Genomic DNA, 22197 nt, shown 5'->3' on the forward strand with positions numbered 1-22197 from the left:
CTCGTATTATGGATCGAGATCTGACCCCTGTCTTACTATCGACTCTGCTAAGTTGTACTCCTCGGTTCAGAAGCTCGGAGCACAAGCCTGGCCGGCTGTAGGTTACAGTAGTGACTCGGCCATAGCGCCTGATGCCATGACGCATCATGCATCAAGCTCAAGGCCTGACGGCATCATGCGCGAGCGAGGTCAGTCGCGTTTAAGCTGGCCGCGCTCAAGATCGCCGCGTCTACCCATCATCTTCCAGCTCAGCTGTCTTTGCCGATACTCTTTGACCGGCAATACTGCCAGCTCAGACTACAATGGCGAGCTCACAGCCTATACCGACTGGCGATGAGGTGGATATCTCTCTGCGGTCAGAGGACGGGAAGGTCTTCAAAATCAAGGCATATCATCTCAAGTCTGGAAGGTGACTTCGCTGTTTCTACTTCGCGGAAACCTAGCTAACTGGTGTAGCACCGTCTTTCGCGACATGCTCTCACTCCCCACACCCGTCAATGTCAACTCGATTCGGAACCCTCCCTCCCCATCGACAAGCTCAACAGAAAATGCTATCGACATCCCGGCCGACTCGGGCACCCTCCGCATATTTATCCAGCTCCTCGAGCAGGGAGCTGTCGAAAGAATATCACTCTTTCGCTCCCCCTTTCCCGTTCCAGGACGCCGTCCGCGACGCACTGACTCTCCTGGCGCGCCCAACCCCGAAGCCAAGCCCATCGAGGAGCTCACCACCCTGATGGATTTCTTACTCCGGTTCGATTGCTCTCAAGCGATACAAGAGCGGGCGATGCACATCAATCATCACGTCCTATACCAGGACCCATGGGCGGGATTCGTCATCGCGGCGAAGGGGAACCATATGAATCACGCCAGGGAGGCCATAGGCCATTTCCACGAGGTCAAAGGTCCGGCGACCGTCGATCCGGGGAGGATGAGTTTGGGGGCTATCAAATCCATCCCTATCGAGTGGTTTGCAGGGTATCTGAGGGCGGTTGGTGCTCAAAAGGCGGCATTGGAGTCAGTAAGTGCACATCAGTTATCTGCCACGGCGTCCTTGACTTCATCGCTGGACCGAGTACTGGAAGTATGGAGGAAATAAGCTGTGCTTGCAGCCAATAATACCGACTGACGATCCGGCGAGAGCGGATTTCTGGGAGAATGTATCGGAGATCTTCGATGTTGCTCAATAAGACACAGGCGTGAAGAAGGTGGCTACGGGATGCCAATGTCCATAGGTTATGCTGATCGCAGCTGTTCGCAAGAAATGTATTTCACCGTTGTATATCTTTACCGCTGACCTGGACCGCAGCGCTCATCACTGACACAAGTACTATCCGTCTCGCGCGACCCATCAACAACATAGGTATCACACTCAGCCAACATCTCAGGCCACATCCGCTGATGTATCCATCCGGCAACCTCGCCACCGAGGACCTTAGACTGAGGCAGGGAAACGCCAATCCGCAAACCTTAGATGTTGCTAACTCCTTCCTATATCAGTACTCGCTCAAAGTACATCAGCGCTGAGTATTGTTCCGAGATGACTGTACTCTGGGGAGCTCCACAGCTGATCAGGAGACGAGGACACCCCTCTACGGTAAGCGACTACGAGTGGCCCGGGTGCAGCCGGTGGCGAATTGCAATCTGCTGGCGCCGCGCTTCTATCAACCCTCACGCCAGGCCTGCTCCTGCACCTCGTCCCCTGACTTACTATTACTCATTTCCTAGTCCTGCTGGTGTATAAGCAATGTAAGAGGCTAGTCTTTGACGTCATATGCAGTGAACCTGTACACACAGATAGCGGACCCCGTTCGAAGTGCAAGTCCGGTACCGGTATGATCGGGTCAGCGCAGATTTTCGTCTGGGCGCTAGTCTCGCTTTCATTCGCTCCTCTTCCTCTCAACCGAGCAGCAGGACCATCTATCAGAATCCCCAAATCTGATCTGTCAACATGGCAGGCAACGGCGTAACCGACGAGATGGGGCTAGAGCTGCGGCCGGAGGATGGGGAGATCTTCAAGATCAAAGCGTATCATCTCAAGTCCGGAAGGTGGGTCCGCTCCGTCTTCGCTGTGTACTGATCATGGTCAAGGCTGACCAGCAGTGCCGTCTTTCGAGACATGCCCTCTGTCCCGTCACCGTCCTCCCCCAACGCGTCCGAGTCGGCCGGTAACATCATCGACATCCCCGCCGACAAAGCCACTCTCCGCTTGTTCGTCACACTGCTCGAATCGGGACCCTTGGCGCCCTTCACTTCTCCATGTACTCCCGTCTATATTGGCACTATGGTCAAGCGCCTCTCAGAATTCAAACACCATCCCGAACGATGCGGCCTGAAGAGGTTGAATGCCATCACGGACATCCTGAAGCGTTTCGACTGCTCGAGCGCACTGCTTGAGCGGGCGCTGTTCCACCTGCGGCCGACATTCGGCGAGGCCCCCTGGCGTTTCTTCGAGGTGGCGGCGAACTCGAGCGACATTCAAAACGCGAAAGACGCGATTCGTCGCTTTCCCGCTGCCCCTCAGTTCACGACGCTGGAGCCGGAGATGATGGGAGCAAAGACTGTCAGGTCTATTCCTTTGGAGTATTTCTTGGGCTATCTGCGAGCTGTGGGCGCCCAGAAGAAGGCCATGAACACGGTAAGTCTATATTTATCTTATCAATGGGTTGAGCTCCAGCTGCTTTCCTGATCCCGATATACCCAAAGCTGCAAGCTGATCCACCAGCACACCATACCGCATGACACCGAGGAGCGGTCCACTTTCTGGGCTGGGGTTGCAGCAGGGTTTGCTCCGATGCGTTAGGTAGACTCTCTGTAACAGAAATGCGGGATTTGCTGGAGCTCGAGTGATCTTAGGCTAGCTATGTATATGCGGCTTGCAGCTTTTAGGTTTGCTGCTCAGTCGTCCCTGCAGTCCGGCCAAAAAATCTCACATAGAGACTTGCGGTGTACGTCCGTTGCGGCAACATATGTCTCATTGTCTCTCGGCGAAGACGCAATCCAACCCAGCGAAGACATGTCCGAGCGAACGCTTCGAGGGTCCGAGCGCTGATTTAATGCTCATCGCATTCATAAGCTCGCGGAGATGAGTCCAGGCGAACGCTTCAAGGGTCCGAGCGCTAGTCCATTGCTCCTCCTCCTTACTATTTCGATCCATATCTTCCTCCGTTCTCTTACATTCCGAGGCAACCATACCACCGTCGCAACTACGCAAGCACCACACATCAGAATGTCGACCACATCCCAACCCCGTACTGCGAACGACGACGCCGTGTTGAAGCTGCGAGCCGAGGATGGGGTGATCTTCGAGGTCAAAGCATTCTATCTCAAGGCAGGAAGGCGAGCTCCTCATCAGCTGATCAGTTGTGCAATACTCACGCCATCAGTGCTGTCTTTCGAGACATGCTCTCTGATTCGGCCGCGACACACCAGTCGACCGGAGCACACCCCGGCGAGACCCCCATCGACATCCCTGCCCACTCCATCTTCCTCGGCCTCTTCGTCCAGCTACTCGAGGGGCGTCAGCTCACAACCCTCGACGGGGCGAACAGGCTGTATACAGTGATCCATGAGCCGGAGTCTCAGCAGTTCTTCTTCAGAGGAAGTCTCTTCGTCTCGCGAGCGCCGGATCTGTACGACTGCTCCCTGGCGATTCGCGAACGGACAAGGGAGTACTTCTCGAAGGAGATCGAGGCTGACCCGTGGTTGGGATTCTGCCTTGGCGCCGCCCAAAACTTCTCCGGAGTCGATACATTCGATGCCTTGTCGAACTTCTGGAAATGCGAGGCGAAGCGACAGGTGGATCCCGCAACGATGAAGGTGGTGGATGTCGATGCCCTTCTGATCAGGTGGTATCTGGGCTATGCGAGGGCGTATAACCAAGTCAAGACGGGACCCGTGAGTATCGCTTCTGCTTGTTCCCTAGTCAACGTCTCCTACGTCCCGATTGTACTGCAGATCTAGACGCTGACTCAGTAGACGCCCAACCCTGGCCGTGGTCAAACAGACCGGCAGGCTTTCTGGGCGAAAGTTGCGGCCGCGTTCAAGCTGGCGACCGACTAAGAGGGACCCAGAGCATCAGAGGCGTAGTAGTAGTGCATTAGCGCTATATGACGAGTTCTCTCATTAGTATGCGAAACCCTTAGAGCCCGACAGCTATAGCGACGAACCTGCGTCCGCCGTGCTGGTGATCCCATAACTTACAACAGCCATAGTCTGCCCATCGAGCTCCAGCCTTCTCAGACCATCTCCGTCAGACCGACCCAATCCCGATCTCTCTCCATGCTCTACTCGCAACCGACCTCGTCGACACCTCGCCAGTGACCAGAGCCCCCATCCGCCCAGATCTCAATGACTTCCGCGCCTCCCTACTTGTCATGTACCGCCCCCTCCACCTTGGCCGCCACCGGGTGACTCCGCCTATAATCCCAGATCCTATACAGCTGTCCGAGCCCTGTAGCGCCGACAAAGAAGTTGACGGCTGCGAGCGAGTAGTTGACGGGGGTGATGACGAATGAGTAGCGGACCTGAAGTGTCAGCTACATCTCACAGAAGACGTCTGGAGCTTTAGCTGAGCTGACATACCCAGATGAATCCGGTAGCAGTGAGCGCAAGGTTCTGGTTCAGAGATAACTTCTCAGCTGGCCGAGAGAGATCTTTGACGCCGGCTGCGACGAGCGCCCACTTGGCCATTGGTGCCCAGAAGAAGATTGTCCTAAAGGGTCTCAGCTACTATCATTTCTCTAATATGTCATGTCGCTCTCCGCCGAGGCCGGTCCAGTTGTGACCTCGACTGCTTTACAGACGGCCAAGCACCCCGACGGAACCGAAAAGCGACGCACCTCGGCCCAGCAGGGTGGTTCATGAACGCCTGAAACCGCGACGTTGTTGCCGCAGCAGCGGCTGATGATGCTTGTCCTGACATATCGGTGGAGCTGTCTGTGTGTGGTAGAGGTAGGTTGAGTCTATGAGGAGTGCAAGGTATAGAGAGCACAGGTGACCGAGTGATTTTGCACCTGGCTAGGCTGGGCTGGTTGTAGGGACCAAATAAGGTTTGATCCCGCCGGACCTGAATCGTGCCTGACACGGACCTCCACTATATTCGCCCTCCTTGCTTGCGCTTCGCCACCCAATTAACTATCCTGGCATTGACTATATCATCCCTACTGAGCCACCTTCATACTCCTACTAGGCAGCATGAGACTCCACTGCATACTCAGCGTACTCGCCCTGGTATCCAGCCGAGCGGTCTTCGTAGGTGCGGCCGTGCCCCCGATCCGCCAGGACCAGTCCACTCAACACCCTCTTTCCGCCCCGATTCAACATCGACCTTTGGTGATATGGTCCGTCCTTCTTCCCGACACATTACTCACATACTGATACCAAGGCATGGGCTGGGTGATACAGCCCTCTCAGAGGGTATAGCGGGCTTTATCGAGGATATCAAGGCGCAGTATCCTGGGATCTTTGTGTATTCCGTTCAGATTCCAAAGGGGGGTAGTCTGGACGCAGAGCGGAAGGCGGGCTTCGTGAGCTAGAGCCTGGTAGTCCGCTCCCGGAAGAAGCTGACGATGTAGTTTGGGAAGATGGAGGAACAAGTCCAGGATGGATGTGAGCAGCTTGGAGGTATACCTGAGCTGGCGGGCGGAGTGAGCTAGCTCTAGTTTGGCTTTAGGGTCTACAACGAATAGCTGACTGTATAGTTTGACGCAATGGGCTTCTCCCAAGGAGGGCTATATCTCCGCTCCTACGCTCAGTTCTGTAATGACCCGCCAGTCCGAAACCTCATCACTGTGAGTATCCCGCTCTGAGTCTGGACTTCTTGCACCCGCTCCACAGCTGCCGGGTCCTTATTCATTGTCGGGACAATCAGCTGATGCATAGTTCGGAACACCCCATTATGGTATCTCTGCCCTCCTCCCCTGCCCCACACCCCCGACGCTCCAATGCCGCCTCGCGGCCCGTGCTGCCCAATCCGGGATATACACCCAATGGGCACAAAATCATCTCGTCCAGGCCCAGTATTTCCGGGACGTCGAGCGATTGGCAGAGTATGGGGAAGTCAATACTTTCCTCACGCGGCTGAATAATGAGACGTTGCCGACACCGAAGTCGGAACGGAGCGATGCCCAGTCATCAGCTTTGGTCTCGCAAACCAAAGGTAAAGGGACTGGAAGGTTAGAGGGTCTGGAGAACTTTGTGGCGATGATGTTTGACGCAGACAGTAAGCTTCTATTTCCACATGCTCCCTAACGGCGTGTATCGAGCTGACTTCGCAGAAACAGTGTCTCCCGCCCAATCCGCCCATTTCTGGACATACACCCCAGGAAACAAGACCCTCCTCCTCCCGCTCGCATCTCAGCCTCTGTACACTCAGGACTGGATCGGTCTGAGGGACCTGGACGAGCGGGGTCGGCTCCACCTCGGGCATTGTGTAGGCGAGCATATGGACTTGGATAGTGGGGGTTGTGCGCAGGGGGTGGTGGACAAGTGGGTTGGGGGGCGAGTGTAATGTGACTTTGGGTGATTTTTGGGTTTATTCCGGAATGATGGTGCATATGTACTCTGGCTGAGCTCTGAAGGGACCCAGGGGGCTCATGCTCATGCTGTTCGTCTGGCCAGTGTAGACACCATCGACGCCGAGGAGGTATGCGGACCATAGGGACGGGAGCAATTTCGGCGTGGCTGGGTTTGCCTTGTGAATTGCTCTTGCTCCGCGTCAACAAGCCTCAGCCTCAAGTTCACCCGTTTGTATCCCATCTCTTTCTACTGCATCTATCTACGAGCATCTACCGCCAGCATCGAGCGCTGCTACGCCAGATCTGGAGACTCACATCTCCGAGGATTCCCGAAGAAACCAACTGAACGAGGTCAACGCTCAACGTTCACGTTCATCGTCCAACGCGAGACATCTCTGGTCCGAAACCACCTCGCCCCGCCTCGCGCGCTAGCGTTCGCAACCCTATCTCATATTCTCATATCGCACCCGTAGCCCGACTTGACTGAGATGGCACGTACAGTTGCAGGCCCAACAAACCCCTCCGGCCGGAACTCGCTCAACGCCAACGCCAATGGAGCCGGTCCATCCAGACAAGGCACCTCAGGTGCGGGTGCGGCGGTCGGAGCAGGGAACGGTGGGAAGGGGAAGGGGAAAGCAAAGACTATAGAGAAGAATACGGCGCGGAAGAGTACGGGTGGGAAGGCGCCGAGGAAAAGTGCAGGTGAGTGATGGGTTTTGGTTTATGAGCCTGGGGTAGGATTTGGATCTGGATCTCGGTTCGAGTCGGAATCTGGGAGGAGGGGCGTTGAAGAGGTGGTAATAAAGGGTGGAGGAGAGGGCAATCAGGCCTAGGGCGGGTCTGTCTCGTCTCCGGGAGGTAGAACCTGCCTGTGAGGATTGCGGGATAGGAGCGGGGAGGCGCTGTGCGATGTGAGAGGGGCTAGGTGTCGGATGGGATTGGGACTGTCCAGTTGCGCGACTGGGAAGCTGTGGAGGATGGTGACATTCGGACTTGCCCTACAGGAGGGGGTACTGTACGTGGACGGAGGAGACTTGAGTCTGTCAGGTCGCAACGAGGTCACTCGCTCACAAGACCTGCAAGCTGATCTCACCAGTCCCACAACCCCGCCGTCCAGCCGCTGCCGCTGCCGCAGATCCTAAAAAACCACATCGTTTCAGACCGGGGACGGTCGCTTTGCGCGAGATCCGGAAGTACCAGAAGAGCACCGACCTCTTATTGAGGAAATTACCATTTTCGAGATTGGTACGTCTGCCTCTTGTCCCCCTACTCTTCGCGTCGTCACATGGGCAGGGCAGGAGCAGGTCTGAGGACTTGGTACGTGAAGAGTCGAGCTGATACCCCAGGTCCGAGAAGTAGCGCAAGATATGGGATCTTTAGATGTAGAAGGGAATATGCGATGGCAGTCTACGGCGCTGTTGGCTTTGCAAGAAGCGGCGGAGGCGTATCTGGTTCATTTGTTTGAAGATGCGTAAGTCCGACCTATCCCCTTGTGCACATGGACCACCGTGCGGGTCAGGAGAAGGAAGCAGCTAGCAAGCCAGGAGCGCTGATGGCTGATCTCCTCAGAAATCTGTGCGCGGTCCATGCGAAACGAGTCACGATCATGACGAAGGACATGCAGCTCGCGAGGCGGATAAGAGGCGGGTGGTCGGGACATGGATAGCGCGGGTGTGAAGGGGGAGTGGGGCTTGGGCTGGGGATGCCGCTTGGGGTGTCTTGTTGGCGCATACAGTAGAGGCGGCGAAGCGGAGAAGACGGGTGTTGGGATTTCGGGCATCGAGGGGACCTTGGGGATTGTACATGTGGTATTTGACGACCGGGCGATGAGATTGGCGATGGCGTGTGTGCGAGATCTGGGATGAAAGTATACGTATATAGGTAGAGTAGTAAATCTGATGTAATCTGATATTAGTATGATCAGGCTAGGAAGGTCAGTCAGGGACAGTCACACAGGATGTCCGGCGAGAGCAACCCGCTGAGAGATTTAATATACTCGAGTACACCCTCTATCGATATCTACAGATCTACCCTCTACACCAATCTGTACCCAGCTCATCCAAAACTTTCCCTACGCAAGCCCCATCGCCGCCTTCCCGCCTGCCGGCTCGGTCCACCCCCTTCTCTCAAAGCACGCAAAGACCAGATCGTACCCGACAAACTCGTATCCTATCCGATCCTTCCTCTCAAACTCCTTGCCCAGCATATCCCCTCGGAAGGCCTTCCATGCCTGACCCTCAATCTCCGCCGTCTTACTCATCCCCGCCGTCGCCGACGCTGCCGCTGACGTGGCGGAGAGGTGGTGGTCGTGGTCTGTCGCGAGGGACGAGTCGATCATGGGTGAAGGGGTCGAAACGAATAATGTGATACTGAGCCTGTTTGGTTGGAAGATATCGACGACTTTGCGGATGAGTGTAGGGAGGTCCGGCCGTGTCATCGTAGCCGTTGGTGTTTTCCCGTTGACCGATACCGCTGGGGATGGCGATGGGGAAGCGTCGTCCTCCGCCGTAGGTAATGGCACATTGCACTCGAACGACGCATAACTCCACCCTTCTTCGGGCGTCACGTGGATCGTAAAGTATCCACCGCCCTTCCCTCCATCCCCTTCTGCTCCGCTGCTGGGCAACCCGGACCCAACCACGGCATTCGCCGAGTACCCACACGGATCGAATCCGAACGAATCCAGCGTCGTTTCATCCGCTGGGAACAGAGTGTCTATACCGAGCTGAGAGGATATACGACGACCGAGCTCGTGGCCCCCTTCACCGGCCGACGAGGCGGGGAAGAAGGGCTCGCGCCCGGCGGGACGGAGATGCGACATGAGGATCTCGAGCGTCGTGTCTTCGTAGACTAGCTTGGCGGAGGTGGTGGTGGGTGTGTGGGATGGGGAAGGGAGGGAGAGGCGAGGTCGTTCGGGCGACGAGGAAGAAGAGGACGAAGGGAGGAGGGGCTCGGTATTAGGAGACGTGAGGTATAGAAGCCAGTGGTCCCTGTTCATTGGGCCGACAATGTAGGCGGTACCTGCCGAGCCTGCGGGTCAGCTATACACCCTCCTGATCTCAAGAGATGGAGAGAGTGCGAACTCACCAAAGATGCCATCAAGGAAGTTCACCTCGTCTCGCCAGTCCTTGTGTGGCCCGCTCTGCCGTTCGGGGAAGAAGAAGCTCTTTCGGGAGTAGAAACACCTGAGCCAAGTCAGCTTGAATAGCCCCTGCAGCTTTGAAGGAGAGGTCAAAGCTCACCGCCAGATATTGGTGAACCCGCAATACTCCCTCGCAATCTCGATGATCCGATGCAGACCCAGCAGGTTGAGCGTCGTCCCGCACGTCTTGAGGATGATGAGATGCGGTGCCACGAATAATGATGACTCGCTATTCAGTCAGCTTACTGCATTATATAGCCAGAGGCAGATATCAGGCAGTAAGCTCACCTAAGCAGGTACGCATCGATCTCATCCCCTTCCACCAAGCTCAACACCTTGCACTTGACAATATCCAACATCTCCTCCCATACCTCCCTCGGCACCTGTCTGAGCCCCTTCCATTCTTTATCACCTGCTCGCCTCCGAGGTCCAGAACTGCTAGACGCAACAGCGTTCGGTCCGAGGGCGTCCGCAGACGGGGCGAACCAGACTTCCAAGAGCTTCTCGGGGCCCTCGAATGGTCCCGGAGAGGTAGTGGGGTCGAGGGAGGGCGAGGCGGCCGAATGGGGGAGTATGACTTCGGTAGACATGGTGCCGAGGGGCTCAGCTACTGCCTTGATGGTCGTGGTAGCTGCTTGTGGTGTAGGTGAGTAAGCTCTGGGCTGTTGATGGTGTATAGTACAGAGTGAAATTTCAGCAGAGAGAAGCAAGTTTGACTTTTTGGCTCAGTCGGGTCAATTACGTAATGACTCTCCCACTCTACTCGCACACGATCTGGCTGGCGGTCATTTACCTCTGCCAATGTCTCTTTTAGCTCCAGTACAGCTCAGCGGAATATCGTCAATGAGCTTCCCAGGCAGGTCCTACTCGAGAGATATGATGCGTGCAAGGAAGCTCCCCGCAGAAAGGCGCTCGAGGGGTAGACTGAACGCACGGGCCTGCCGGTCGCGTCCGCAGCCAGCGCTGTCGATCGAGATTTGGCGCGTCGAAATTCCTCATCTTGTCTTCATCTATTGAGCTTTGACTAGGGGCCATCTCCCCTGCATCACTCGAGGGTCTACCAGCCATGGAGCGTCCTCAGCTTCTGCCCGAGATCTGGAGCCATGTCTTTCAAATCTTGCGGGAGCCCCTCCCGCTTCCAAACGGCAAAAATGAGCGGTCATCTATCCGCCAACCCGGCCTTGCGGTCTGTATGAGGGTCTCAAGTAAGCCCAGGCCCTGAAGAGATCTGTGAACAAAAGCTGACTTCTAGCTCTTCAACCAGCTTGCCGCTTGCCCACTATACACCATCGTGGTATGCGACGACCTGTCATACCTCGTCGAGCGGATCAACCGCCCCGCGGCCGCCCAAGGTATTCCCTCCAAAGCCGAGCTCCTATCCTACATGGACCGCCTCTTCCTCGAGTACGGCGCCAAATCGGAACCGTCCTACAGTACCCTCATGCGCGGGAACAAGTTTGGTCTGATGGATCCAAGCTGGGAGATTACACTGCAACAGTGCGGTGAAGAGGCGGCTCGGATCGTCGATGGCTTAGCGAAGCTCTTCAAGGTGATGACCAAGCCTCTCTCGACACTGTCTACGGGCGCCTTCCTTGGCGGCCAAAAGGACATCTGGGAGCGGGTCTGGAACATCCCTGAAGGCCACCCAGGTTTCTGCGCCAACGTGATCACCCGTGCCCGCGAGAACCTCGCCGACCTCCTCCACTTCCCCGGCGCAGCCCCTCCCGCTTTCTGCTCGCGGACCGAGTTCGGTCCCCTCATCTACATCTCTACCATCTGGAACAACGCCGGACCCAATACCCCGGGACACCGATTCCGCTCTCACGTCAATTCGGAGCTCGGCGTCGTGCCGGCCGTCGTCGGTGGGAATTCCAGATGGTACTGCACGCTAGAGGACAGTGGGTATCCGGGCGACGTGGCGAATATGGTAGGCAAGACGGTGGGGCAGGTCGTCTGGGCCCGAGAGGGGCTTCGGCAGAGTCTGGCGGGTATGCCAGAGAGGCGGAAAGAGATGGAGGGGGCTCCGTTCCTTACGACCGAGTTGTACCTCCCGCGGAACTTTGTGGCGAGACAGAAGGACTTTAGGCTGGACGCGGTCATCAAGTATGTGTGTGAGAGGCACGAGATCGATATCAATCGGACGAAGGGGGATCAGTGGATCTTCAAGGCGATAGAGACGGCGCCAAAGTGCGAGGCGTGCGGATGGAGGATCGGGGATCAGACGGTGAGTCGTGTATTTCCAGGCCATAGGATTCAAGCTGACCCACAGCGTAAAGTACAGCAATCTACGCTGCCTAATCTGGACTTCAGGAAGATTCCTATTGGGTAAGTGGAGCGGTCCTGCTTACGCCGGCAGGTCGTAGCTGATGAGAAAGTGAACGAAAGAACAACGATGCGTACCACAACTGGCGGGCCGGTGTCGGAGAGACGGAGCTGCATACTTTACGCCCGGCAAATGCGCGGAAGCCCATTCGTGATGCTGTGTTCACAAAGCCGCAGATCCAATTTGTGCCGACCATCGAGTAGGCGGGTGGGAGGTGAGTTTGACTCCGCTCGACAGCGAGGACTGAGCTGATTGTAGACTGTTGAACCTTGGTGGAATCGTCGTTACTGTTGGCATGACGTGCAGGGCAAAGGGGACAGCTGTGTCCGACCTAATTGATAGGGTGTATGCACTGCTCTATAGACTTGGTCTTACAGCTTGCGCACAAGCACTAGTACTGCACGCGAAGTCAGTCGGGCTATCTGGTTACGTAAACACCTTCCCCACTTTGATGATACCTCCTGGATCAGGCGAATTATCTGATCTTGCCCTTCCCCTACGACTCATTGTATCTCGCAAGCACTCCCTCCCAGAGCTGAGCAGGCAGGTCCCCATCGATGAGACTTCCTGCCTCGGCGTCAGCATGGACTTCGCTCAGTATTCGCGGTGCTGCAGGCAGTCTGCGAGCTGCTCTCCGAGCTCGACCAGTCGGCTTTCGATATAGCTCCTCTGCGCCTGCTGCTAGCACCTCAACGGATACTAGGCAATCACTCTTCACACCTACCACTGGTCCAGATGGCGTGGTCAAGCCATTCTATATAACCACTCCAATCTTCTATGTCAACGCATGTATGTCCTATCTTGCCTGGATTCCCGGAATCCTTGACTCATAACGTAGCCCCGCATGTTGGCCATCTACACACTCTGGTTCTAAGCGATGTTATCGCACGGTACTCTCGCTTGAGATATCCCGATCGCCCCGTCCTATTCAGCACCGGGACAGACGAGCACGGGCTGAAAATCCAACAAGCGGCCAAGCGGGGTGGGGTGGATGAGCAGACTTTCTGCGATCAAGTCAGCCAGCGCTTCCGAGTGAGTGCATTCTCTCGCCTCAGTCATTTTATTCTGATTTCCAGGATCTCGCCGCTAAAGCCAATATCTCACACACGACCTTCATCCGTACTTCTTCCCCGGAGCACCACGCAGCCGTCGAACGCTTCTGGGCCCAACTCGTGTCCGCCGGGGACATCTACAAGGGCACTCACTCGGGCTGGTATTCTGTCTCTGACGAGTGCTTCTACTCTCTCACGCAGACGACGAAGGGGGAGGACGGGAAGGTGTACGCGACGGAGACGGGGAATGAGGTCGTTTGGGAGGAAGAGGAAAATTGGAAGTTCCGCCTAGGAGCGTTCAGGGAGCGGCTTACAGCGTGGGCGAGTAGAGAGGGAGGTAAGCTTGTCTATGATACACTGAAGCGCCCAATCTAGTAATGATGCTGATTCCTCAGCAATCCAGCCTACGACATACCGGAATGATATCCTGAACCAGCTACCTACGCTGGAAGACCTCTCCATCTCCCGTCCGGCCTCAAGGGTCAAGTGGGGCGTGCCTGTGCCTCAAGACCCAGAGCAGACCATCTACGTCTGGGTTGACGCGCTCATCAACTACATTACAGTGCTCGGATATCCGGGCAAGATGGAGGGATGGCCAGCAGATGTCCACGTAGTAGGAAAGGATATCATCCGGTATGTTCCCCATTCCACTCTCACCTCAAATTGTCGCCATTGCCGTTCGAATGAGGTGAACAAAGCTGAAGCACAGGTTCCACGCCATCCACTGGCCCGCACTACTCATGTCCGCCTCCCTCCCCCCTCCGCGACACGTCCTCGCTCATGCACACTGGACAATGGCCCGCTCCAAAATGTCCAAATCGCGCGGAAACGTCGTAGATCCCCTTGCGTCGATGGATACGTGGGGAGTGGACGGAGTGAGGTGGTATCTGATGCGATCGGGCGGCGGGCTTCCTGTCGATGCTGGCATGTCCCTCCATCCCGCACAAGACTGAGTACCGAGTCGACTGAGCTGATGCGCAAGACTACTCATCGGACGAGCTAGCTGTATCATACCGTCAACTCTCAGATCAAATGGGCAACCTCGTCTCCCGGATCTCGTCCCCCCGCCTTCTGGCGAAAATGCGGCCCTGGACGCCTGCGGACCGGAACGCCGAGATTGACGCCTCGCTGGCTGCCTTGCGCGAGGTGTATCAGACGAGGATAGAAGGGATGGAGATTTCGAAGGCGTGCGAGGGGATCATGGACATTCTGGGCGATGTGAGTGTCACAATCCTCCCTTTTTCGGCAGTAGGATAGAGTCATCAAGCTGACTTCATAGATCAATCGACTTGTTACTCAACTCCAACCCTGGGCTGCCTCTACACCGTCATCGACCCAATCCATCGTTTACGCTTATCACGCCCTCCGGATGTCTGCTATCCTCCTGCAACCTATAATACCAGCTAAAGCGGCGGAGCTACTCGATCGACTCGGCGTCGAAGAGGGACAGAGGGGATGGGAGGCGGTACTGTGGAGTGAGGAAGCGGGGGAAGTGGACGTGGATGATGTACGAACGAGATTGGAAAGAGGGGCAGCATCGTATCAAGGCAAAGGGCCTTTATTCCCGCCTGTCAAAGTATAGTATATAGGACTGAAATCCAGTCTGTATCATACACCCATCACATCGCTTGCATCTGATACACCAATGCATCCACGCGCAACCAATGATGCAAGATATTAAACCCCCCACTGCGCTCTATGCTCCATATCGGCAGAATGGATTACTCGCCATAAACCAGCTCCACCTCATCTACCGGCATACTCCCCCTCTCCCTCGCGTCCTCGCCATTGATCCCAGGCATGAGCGGCATGGGCCCCCTCATATCTTCCTGCTCCTCGTCATCATCGTCAAACACATTGATGTCCTCGATCCGGCCCGAAGGGGGGATGATCGGTCTCAGCGGGGAAGAGTGAGAACCAGACGAAGAGGATCGACGCCGTTCGGCTGGAGAACGAGGCATAAGACTGAGTGTTTCTTCCGCCATCGCCTGTGATGTCAGCTTATCCCATCATGTCTAACGAAATCCTCGAAGGGGAGAGAAAGCTTACCGCCCAAGTACTCTCATTCTGACTTCTCCGCCTCTGCCGCTGCGCCTCCCCTTCATCCTCTACCCCACTCCCATCCTCCCCCTCACTCCGCCCATCATCCATCCGCGCCCCCTCCCCCAGCTCGCCCACACTGACTACACTCTCCGAGTCGGATATCTCATCCTCCTCCCGTCCGGTCCTCGCGCGCATGATCTCCCCAAGGGCGTTCCAGGCACGATCATCCCGCTCGGCCGCTTTCGGCATGGGGACTTCACCGCCAAAGTCGCCTCCCGATCCCGGGGCGTGTCCGCGCGGGGACGGCGGCGAGTTGAACGAGTCGCCGGCAAAGCCAAAGCTCGAGCCGGAGCCTGCGCCCGAGGCGGAGCCGTACGATGCCCGACGAGGCGAGTTGGGTGGGATCCCCAGATCGTCCCAATCCCCGAGTCCCTCTCCGTCGCCAAAGACCTCGCCGAGGACGTCCTCGTACTCGTGTAGCCAGAAATCTATCATCCCGTCGGGGTTGTATGGAAGACTTGCGGAGTCGGTACGCCGAGGAGGGAAGACGTCCGAATCGCTGGAGGAGAGTGAGGGGTGTCGAGCGTGCGCTTGGACGGGGATGGACGGGTCGTCCAGCTGGAACGCGGATGTGGATTCTGTATGCCGGTGTCCGCCGTCCGCGCCGAAGTACGACTGGGAGGGAGCGGCGGGATAGTGTTTCTGATTGTAGAAGTGCACTAGAGTACGTAGGGCCGTCTCTTGGGGCTGTTGTGTCAGCTGTGGCCTTTCTGTTGTATACAGAAGCGCATCAAGGAACTGACCATAGCGTCCTCTGGCTCAAGGTCCAGATCCTGACCTGCCAACCACGGATCGCGCAGTTCTGGCCGGCAATTCAGGTAGATAGCAGTAATGAGCTTCATGTTGGTCGGGGCTGTAGCCGGATCGACACCTGGTAAGCACTTTGACACACATCTTCTCATAGCAGCAGGACTCACTGGTACGCCATTTCCGTCCACACCAGGGCATTTGCGACTTGATGAGTTTTAGCACTTGAAGCTGAAGCATCGGCTGTTGAACCCTGAGCATCCTCTTCAGGATTGACTATTTGTCAGCTTATGCCCGTTTCCGATAGGTCACATAGCTCACCGAGCTCTTGTACTGATGCAGCATGAACGTCCGATGCGTCCGATGTTTCGTCATCTTCTGCAAAATCTTGATAAAGTTGATGGTGCTGAAGAAGTTGCGCCACGAGTACTCCGAAAGGACCTCGATTTCCTCACCTACTGCTCTACCCACCGTAGGAGCCGGTGCGGAGTTCGCCAACTGCTGCTGCTGTTGCTGCGCCAAGAGCTGGGCGGACTGCTGTGACTGTTGTTGCGGAGTCTGGGCACCGCCGAGGAAGACCGGTCCGGCCTGACCTTGGATCGGAGAGTGGCCGTCGGCTGCTTTGAGGGGTGAGGAGAAGGCCGAGATCAGGACGCGTGGGCGGGAGCGGCTGGGTGGAGTGGGAGTGGAGGGTTGCGGGTGATTCTTGGAGCAGTTGAGCTCGCAGTATCGGAAGAAGCTGTGGGGTCAGGTCATCCTCCATTGGATCCAAAGATCAGGGCCAGAGAAGCTCACTTGAAGTCTTCCCATTCGTTCTTGGTCTGTACAGCCACAGCGACATCCGATAGCCCAAACATCTTCAGTACCAGTAACAGACAATTCGAGTCGAACAGCAATTGCGCGAGGTAGTGGAACTTCAGAACGTCTGATCCTTTAGCTTCGCGCCTGATCAACAAGCCAGCTCAGAAGCTGGACTCACGCGACGCCTTGAACCATTTGAGCATGAGCACGACAATGGCCGATACGGCCTTACTCGTAATTTCTCGATGACGCGCTACGTCTATATCTTCCCTGGTGGGCGGGGTGGTATTCTCGTTCGCTGGTAGGTCAGCCTTTTTCCGATATATTTCGCCGCGGCAGGTAGCTCACGCGGATACTCGTTGGCTGGCGAAGCGACGCCTGGAGGCATGGCTGCGTTCGCAACTGTCGCCTGAATAGCGCCCGGTCCCGTCACCGTAGCGAGCAGCAGTTTGAGCAGGACGATCACGCAAGACTGCATGATCGGCAGCGTGCTTTTCTAATATTGTCAGCTTAGCTAACATGCCACGACGTCATGCCTCTTTAGACTCACATAGATGATATCCACCCTGTACAACCTCCTACTCGCCTGTTTCCTCTCCCTCGCTCTTCTCACTCCATCCTCATCCCCCCTCCTCTCCGCCTCCATCTCTTCTTCCTCAAACATCCACTCTCGCCTCATCTGCTCCTCCTCCGCTTCATCAATCTCTTCCTCACCCACCGCCAGCTTACTGAACCCAATCAATCCACTAACTCCCAATCCCCTTTCCTCGCGGAGACAGTCTTCCCGTGCTTCCCAGAGCTGATACAGCCCTAATGATACGTACGAGTGGCGATTGTATAGGTTGTCCGCTTCGGCGATAGCGTACGGGACGAGGTAGGATGGATTGGCGGATGCCGCGGAGCGGGAGTAGGGGAAGATGTAGGGCTTGGTCTGGTCCGTTTGGTACTGTTGCCGCTTCTTGGCAGGGGGAACGGGGGAGGCTGGGGGTGTCGGTGCGGGCGTGCCTGGCATAGGGTTGGAGGTGGGAGGCGCGCCGCCCGCTTGGATGGATTGGGATGAAGGGGGAATGTTGAGCGGGGGCAGGTCGGTGGTGTGGTAGTTCGCTCGAGGGGGAAGGGGGCGAATACCGTCCGCAAGCTTCTCGTTGGAGACCGGCAGAGTAGTAGACGAGGGCGGTGCGAACGTCGGGTACTTGACTGACGTGTCTCGGCGGAAGGACGTGATGTCCATTGGCGACGCTTTTGTAAAGTCTGATACATGAGTCACTGCATCCGGGAGTTGCACGGGACAGCTCACTCTTCTCGCTTGGAGGCAACCCCGACAACTCTCTTGACAGATTTCGCGCTTTCGCGACCTCCTTCATTCCTCCGAGACACGCCAGCAGGGTCTTCCACAGTAGAAGCAATACCTTCTTGACCGGGTACCCCTTTGGCAGGCGGTCTTTGAGCGCAGCGATCATCTGGAATAGCACGAGCGGTAATGGTGGTGACATCGCCACTGCCATTGTCAGCTTTGAATCTGCGCGAGATCTTTCGATGGCACACTCACTAAGCTCATCCCCAAACGTATCGTCCGTCCTGCAAACCCCGATCACAAAGTATAGCATCGCCAGAAGATCCATGAACTCCGCTGACCGATCATCGTAGGGGTCCACAGCGTTCATGCTGGATCCGGAAGTGCTGCCGACTTTCTCTGGCAGGTCACTGTGATGGTCAGCTTATCGTTTCGACTAGCCACGCGAGAGGCAGCTGACCTGGCGGCGTTGTATCGCTTAGCGGCATCTCGCAGACCCAATACGAGACTTGCCACTCCGTCGACTGAGCGAAGCGTCGCTGCATTCTCTCTGATCCAGAATAGCTGCTCGGAGGGTGAAGTAGTCTCCGCGAAGCAGCCTACTCCGATCAGCTTCCCTGTCATCATACTGGGCTGGGGGCAGCTGAAAATGACCTTGTAAGAGGTACAGGAGCCGTCCTTGCGCTGCCCATCGCTTCTCAGGTACGGAGGATTCGAGGTGCTCCAGCTGGACCTCCATGAACGCCTTTCGCCTACTGGCTGATGCCTCTGTCCACTCTGCTTGATCAGCTTGACTCTAGCCTCGAGAGAGCTAATCAGAGCTCACCTCCATCAAAGCTCCCTTTGAATCGCTCGGCATTCTGAGCCACCTGCTCCATTTCGACATAGGGGTAGAACTCGTCCAGCTCGTTCATGATCGTATCGGTATCTTCGTACTTGTAGTCGAAAGCATGTGTCTGCAAGTCAGCTTTTCCGGTGCACCTGCCAGTGTACTCGATGCCATAGCTGACCTTGGGCTTTGGCACCGCCTGAGGCTGAATCGCCGCCCTCATCTGACCCAGCGTGATACTATCCGCCGCGCCCTCTGCGTCCGCTCCGACCCCACTCCCCGGCGCACCCGCCAACATCTGCGCCGAAGGCGGCTGACCGTTGATGATGCTCGCTCCTGCCCTCGGCCGCGTCAGTAATGGCGGGGCAGGACTTGAAGCACCGTAGTTCAATCCAGGCCTGCCTGCGCCGGCTACACCAGTCGCTCGACCTGGGGCCCGGACGGAGAAGGGGGTGTTGTACCTCTCTGAAGGACGGACCGGGGGGTCGGAGTATGGCGCCCGCTGCGATGGACGAGGTGGGGGAGCTCCGGCATGGGTGTCCGCTGCTGTGGACATCGATGGTTCTGAGTCTAATGGTAGATTAGACAGAGGAGTCGCCATGTTACGGGCCATGGCCTGCGCTAAGATGGTGGATATAGGATGAGGATGAGGTATGAGAGTAAAGGTCAAAGAAGCCAGGTTGATGGACCTGAAACACAGCCAAAATTAGGTCCCGCGACGTTCGAAACGTCCTTCCAGGCGACATGGAGAGCTATCTTTCATACTTCATCCCCACTACCATCATACACTGCAGTCCCTCCCCATCCGCCTTACAGCAAGCCATCAGAGAATCACCCGAAAAGCTCGCACCCAAGCGAAATCATGGCGAGCACTATCCTCCCCCTCGAACTGGTCGACCGGTGTATCGGATCAAGTATCTGGGTGTTGATGAAGAACGAGCGGGAGTTTGTCGGAACCTTGATGGGGTTTGATGACTACGTCAGTGAGTATCAGTCTCCAGCATAAGCCGACATTTGCCGTGATCGCGGCCCTGCGAGTGATAGCAGCTGATTGTGCAGATATGGTGCTCAAAGATGTGAAGGAATAGTGAGCTTCGTATCCTGTCTTTCAGTCGCATCAGACTGCGTGATTCGTAAGGGGAGCTGGACAGAACTGATGATCGTAGCGAGGTCACAGCAGAAGGCATCACCGAGACGCCATTAGGTCAAACACTGCTCAATGGGAACAACATCGCTATGGTGAGGCATACCTCCGCACCGTCACCTTACAGGTCCACCGGAATCTGAAAGGTATGGGTCAGAAGCTGACTTGACCAGCTAATACCAGGAGGAAAAGGACCCAAGGCGGCATAGAAACCCTTTGCCAAGAGGAGCAGAAGCAGATGTACCAATTATCCTCACCAGCAGGTCGTGCTGCCCAAATTCTGCGGCCCCGTGGCATGGCGGGGGACCTCCTGATATCTGACTGCACTACTGACAGTCTTGTCTCGACAGGTCAAACCCAGCTGCCAGCACGAGAAGAATGCGCACCGCCGGCATAGGTCGTTGTCCGGGGTCATTTTAGGCGAGGTTGGCAAGGTGTGTCCCTAAACAGATCAGCCGCAGCATCCCGGCAGGTCATGGTTTTCAAAGCGTTGGAAGCTCAGATCACCTGGATCAGTGGACGTCTCAAATACCCGCAAGTTGCGAACTTGTTTTGAGAAGACCAAGATGACTTTCATAGATCTGCTTCTCCACATACTGATTACACAATTGACCGACTATACAACCTATTCCCAAGATCCTAATACACCGAAGTCTGCCTTTCCAGCGACAACTGTCCAAACTCCTCCACCCCCTCATCGTCCGACAAGACCACCCTGACCTTATCCGCCCTACTCTCCAACGTCCCCTTTCTCCTCTGCGCCTTCATTTCCTTGATCCTCTCCAACGTCTTCTCCCTCTCGCCCACCCAGTCATCCAGCGCCTCCCCGTCCACCACCCCGCTGAACTGCCCCAACATCTCCGTGCTCTGCAAATGCACCATAGGCGGCGCCGGTCCCGGCTCATAATGGATGAATTCAAGCCTGACACCCGCCTCGCGGCAGACGTCCCGGATGGGCGCGTGATCCCGGGTGTTGATCATCCGGTGTGTGTAGACCACATTGAGTGTACCGTCAAAGACGAACTCGCCGCCTAGTTGCGTAAAGTGCCCCGGGTTCCGGAGGGGCATCTTGGCGGCCCGCTTGAGGGTGTTGACGGTGGTCTCGAGGGCGGTCTCGGTGAGGTAGTCGCCCCGCTCGGAATCGGGGCCCGAGTCGGACGTTTGGCGCGTGAGGCCGAGGACTCTGTATAGGGAGAGGGTGGGGTCGGTATAGGTTTTGAAGGGGGAGTTGAAATATTTGTCTGAGGGTCAGCGAAGTGCAGGTGGATGAAGGGGAGAGACTTACTGGCATAGCCGTTGATCATCTTGGAGGAGCCATTCCCGATGATGATGAGTTCCACACCAGCGTCTTCAAGCGCGTCGGGCGAGACGTCCCGGATCACCGACTTGATATACTGGGCGCAAAGCGGGCAGAACCCTAATGGTCAGCGCAGTCCACCCCCGTCCAGCTGGAGAAGCTTACAGTGCCGGATGAACACAACAATGGTCTTCTTCCCCCTGACCAGATCCCCAAACCGCACGCGCATCCCCTTCTCATCAATGACATCCATCAGACTCGCCTCGTACAGCTCCTTGGTAGTAGGCGGTGTAGACTCGTCGAACCGCGCCTTCTCTGCCCGCTTGATCTCCTTCTTCTCCTTGCGCCCGAGATTGCGCTTGGAGCCGGACGGGTGATACTCGATGTCAAAGGACGACCAGGTACCGCAGCTCGACTCGGTAGCCGAGTTGGAGCCGCACGAGAGGGCGGGGACGTCCTCTGATGTCCGAGCATGCTCGTCGCTGCCTCTGGAGGTAGGGAGGGAGGAGGATGAAGCGGACGAGGAGGTGGTCCCGGTGGGTTTGAAGAGGGTGGAGACGAAGAGGGGCTGGCGGGAGGTGGGGCGGAGCGAAGGGTGAGAGGACTTGGGGGTGAGGGGAGGGAGGGTATCGGCGTCGGTCATGGAGGATGAGACCGAGAGGCGGGGGATGGAGGAGGCGATGGAGGGAGTGGGTCTAGAGATGGAGCCCTTGTTGACGAGCTTCCGAGCGTTGGACTTGGGTCCGACCGCCGGCAGAAGGGCCACCGAGTGCTCCGGAACAGTAGTGACCGTTGGGGCAGTGACGTCCAGGGTGTACATGGTAGGGAAGAGATCGTGTTGCGCCGTCTCCGGGATAGTCGGCTCGATGCTAGCGAGCATCTCCAGGCTTTCCGTGAGGTGAGGAGGGAGCTTCCGTGAGAGCTTGCGTTGCTGGGTAGATGCGGAC

General features: G+C 56.6%; 10 protein-coding genes across 10 annotated transcripts; 6 read left to right on the forward strand and 4 right to left on the reverse strand.

The window, feature by feature from the left end:
• Positions 1–302: 302 nt before the first annotated feature.
• Positions 303–1190, forward strand: MKK02DRAFT_39873 (uncharacterized protein; the record flags this gene model as incomplete). Its single annotated transcript, XM_053090819.1, has 3 exons — positions 303–409; positions 457–1021; positions 1113–1190. The coding sequence occupies 3 exons, from the start codon at positions 303–305 to the stop codon at positions 1188–1190; spliced, it is 750 nt and encodes a 249-aa protein (XP_052949335.1).
• A 761-nt stretch (positions 1191–1951) lies between these two features.
• Positions 1952–4062, forward strand: MKK02DRAFT_39874 (uncharacterized protein; the record flags this gene model as incomplete). The annotated part of the gene is made up of 4 exons (XM_053090820.1): positions 1952–2049; positions 2104–2638; positions 3433–3897; positions 3979–4062. The coding sequence occupies 4 exons, from the start codon at positions 1952–1954 to the stop codon at positions 4060–4062; spliced, it is 1182 nt and encodes a 393-aa protein (XP_052949336.1).
• Positions 4063–4367: 305 nt separating this feature from the next.
• MKK02DRAFT_35081 (putative mitochondrion protein) lies at positions 4368–4924 on the reverse strand (the record flags this gene model as incomplete). The annotated part of the gene is made up of 3 exons (XM_053089074.1): positions 4368–4526; positions 4585–4714; positions 4842–4924. The coding sequence occupies 3 exons, from the start codon at positions 4922–4924 to the stop codon at positions 4368–4370; spliced, it is 372 nt and encodes a 123-aa protein (XP_052949337.1).
• Positions 4925–5196: 272 nt separating this feature from the next.
• Positions 5197–6511, forward strand: MKK02DRAFT_39876 (palmitoyl-protein thioesterase; the record flags this gene model as incomplete). The annotated part of the gene is made up of 6 exons (XM_053090821.1): positions 5197–5342; positions 5387–5528; positions 5577–5648; positions 5703–5792; positions 5884–6223; positions 6279–6511. The coding sequence occupies 6 exons, from the start codon at positions 5197–5199 to the stop codon at positions 6509–6511; spliced, it is 1023 nt and encodes a 340-aa protein (XP_052949338.1).
• Positions 6512–7006: 495 nt separating this feature from the next.
• Positions 7007–8184, forward strand: MKK02DRAFT_39877 (histone-fold-containing protein; the record flags this gene model as incomplete). The annotated part of the gene is made up of 4 exons (XM_053090822.1): positions 7007–7220; positions 7615–7763; positions 7865–7989; positions 8088–8184. The coding sequence occupies 4 exons, from the start codon at positions 7007–7009 to the stop codon at positions 8182–8184; spliced, it is 585 nt and encodes a 194-aa protein (XP_052949339.1).
• A 405-nt stretch (positions 8185–8589) lies between these two features.
• Positions 8590–10250, reverse strand: MKK02DRAFT_35086 (S-adenosylmethionine decarboxylase; the record flags this gene model as incomplete). The annotated part of the gene is made up of 5 exons (XM_053089076.1): positions 8590–8773; positions 8846–9548; positions 9606–9703; positions 9761–9889; positions 9949–10250. 5 exons carry the CDS (start codon positions 10248–10250, stop codon positions 8590–8592), a joined length of 1416 nt encoding a protein of 471 aa, XP_052949340.1.
• Positions 10251–12540: 2290 nt separating this feature from the next.
• Positions 12541–14617, forward strand: MKK02DRAFT_19040 (putative methionine-tRNA ligase; the record flags this gene model as incomplete). Its single annotated transcript, XM_053086036.1, has 7 exons — positions 12541–12772; positions 12822–13015; positions 13060–13372; positions 13431–13668; positions 13745–13949; positions 14035–14253; positions 14315–14617. 7 exons carry the CDS (start codon positions 12541–12543, stop codon positions 14615–14617), a joined length of 1704 nt encoding a protein of 567 aa, XP_052949341.1.
• Positions 14618–14756: 139 nt separating this feature from the next.
• Positions 14757–18758, reverse strand: MKK02DRAFT_19255 (putative cell cycle arrest in response to pheromone-related protein; the record flags this gene model as incomplete). Its single annotated transcript, XM_053086065.1, has 14 exons — positions 14757–15023; positions 15085–15825; positions 15882–15991; positions 16056–16161; positions 16207–16335; positions 16540–16624; positions 16681–16810; positions 16865–16984; positions 17035–17182; positions 17237–17937; positions 17984–18184; positions 18236–18390; positions 18441–18582; positions 18635–18758. Coding segments are annotated over 14 exons (3159 nt in total), but the record flags the coding sequence as incomplete, so codon positions are not given.
• A 913-nt stretch (positions 18759–19671) lies between these two features.
• MKK02DRAFT_39882 (like-Sm ribonucleoprotein) lies at positions 19672–20096 on the forward strand (the record flags this gene model as incomplete). Its single annotated transcript, XM_053090823.1, has 3 exons — positions 19672–19792; positions 19869–19896; positions 19976–20096. 3 exons carry the CDS (start codon positions 19672–19674, stop codon positions 20094–20096), a joined length of 270 nt encoding a protein of 89 aa, XP_052949343.1.
• An 853-nt stretch (positions 20097–20949) lies between these two features.
• MKK02DRAFT_14737 (uncharacterized protein) lies at positions 20950–21488 on the reverse strand (the record flags this gene model as incomplete). Its single annotated transcript, XM_053085548.1, has 3 exons — positions 20950–21194; positions 21239–21370; positions 21416–21488. Coding segments are annotated over 3 exons (450 nt in total), but the record flags the coding sequence as incomplete, so codon positions are not given.
• Between the last annotated feature and the right edge of the window lie 709 nt (positions 21489–22197).

The sequence above is a fragment of the Dioszegia hungarica genome (genome assembly GCF_025882075.1).
Source record: "Dioszegia hungarica strain PDD-24b-2 chromosome Unknown MKK02contig_2, whole genome shotgun sequence".
Lineage (NCBI taxonomy): Eukaryota > Fungi > Basidiomycota > Tremellomycetes > Tremellales > Bulleribasidiaceae > Dioszegia > Dioszegia hungarica.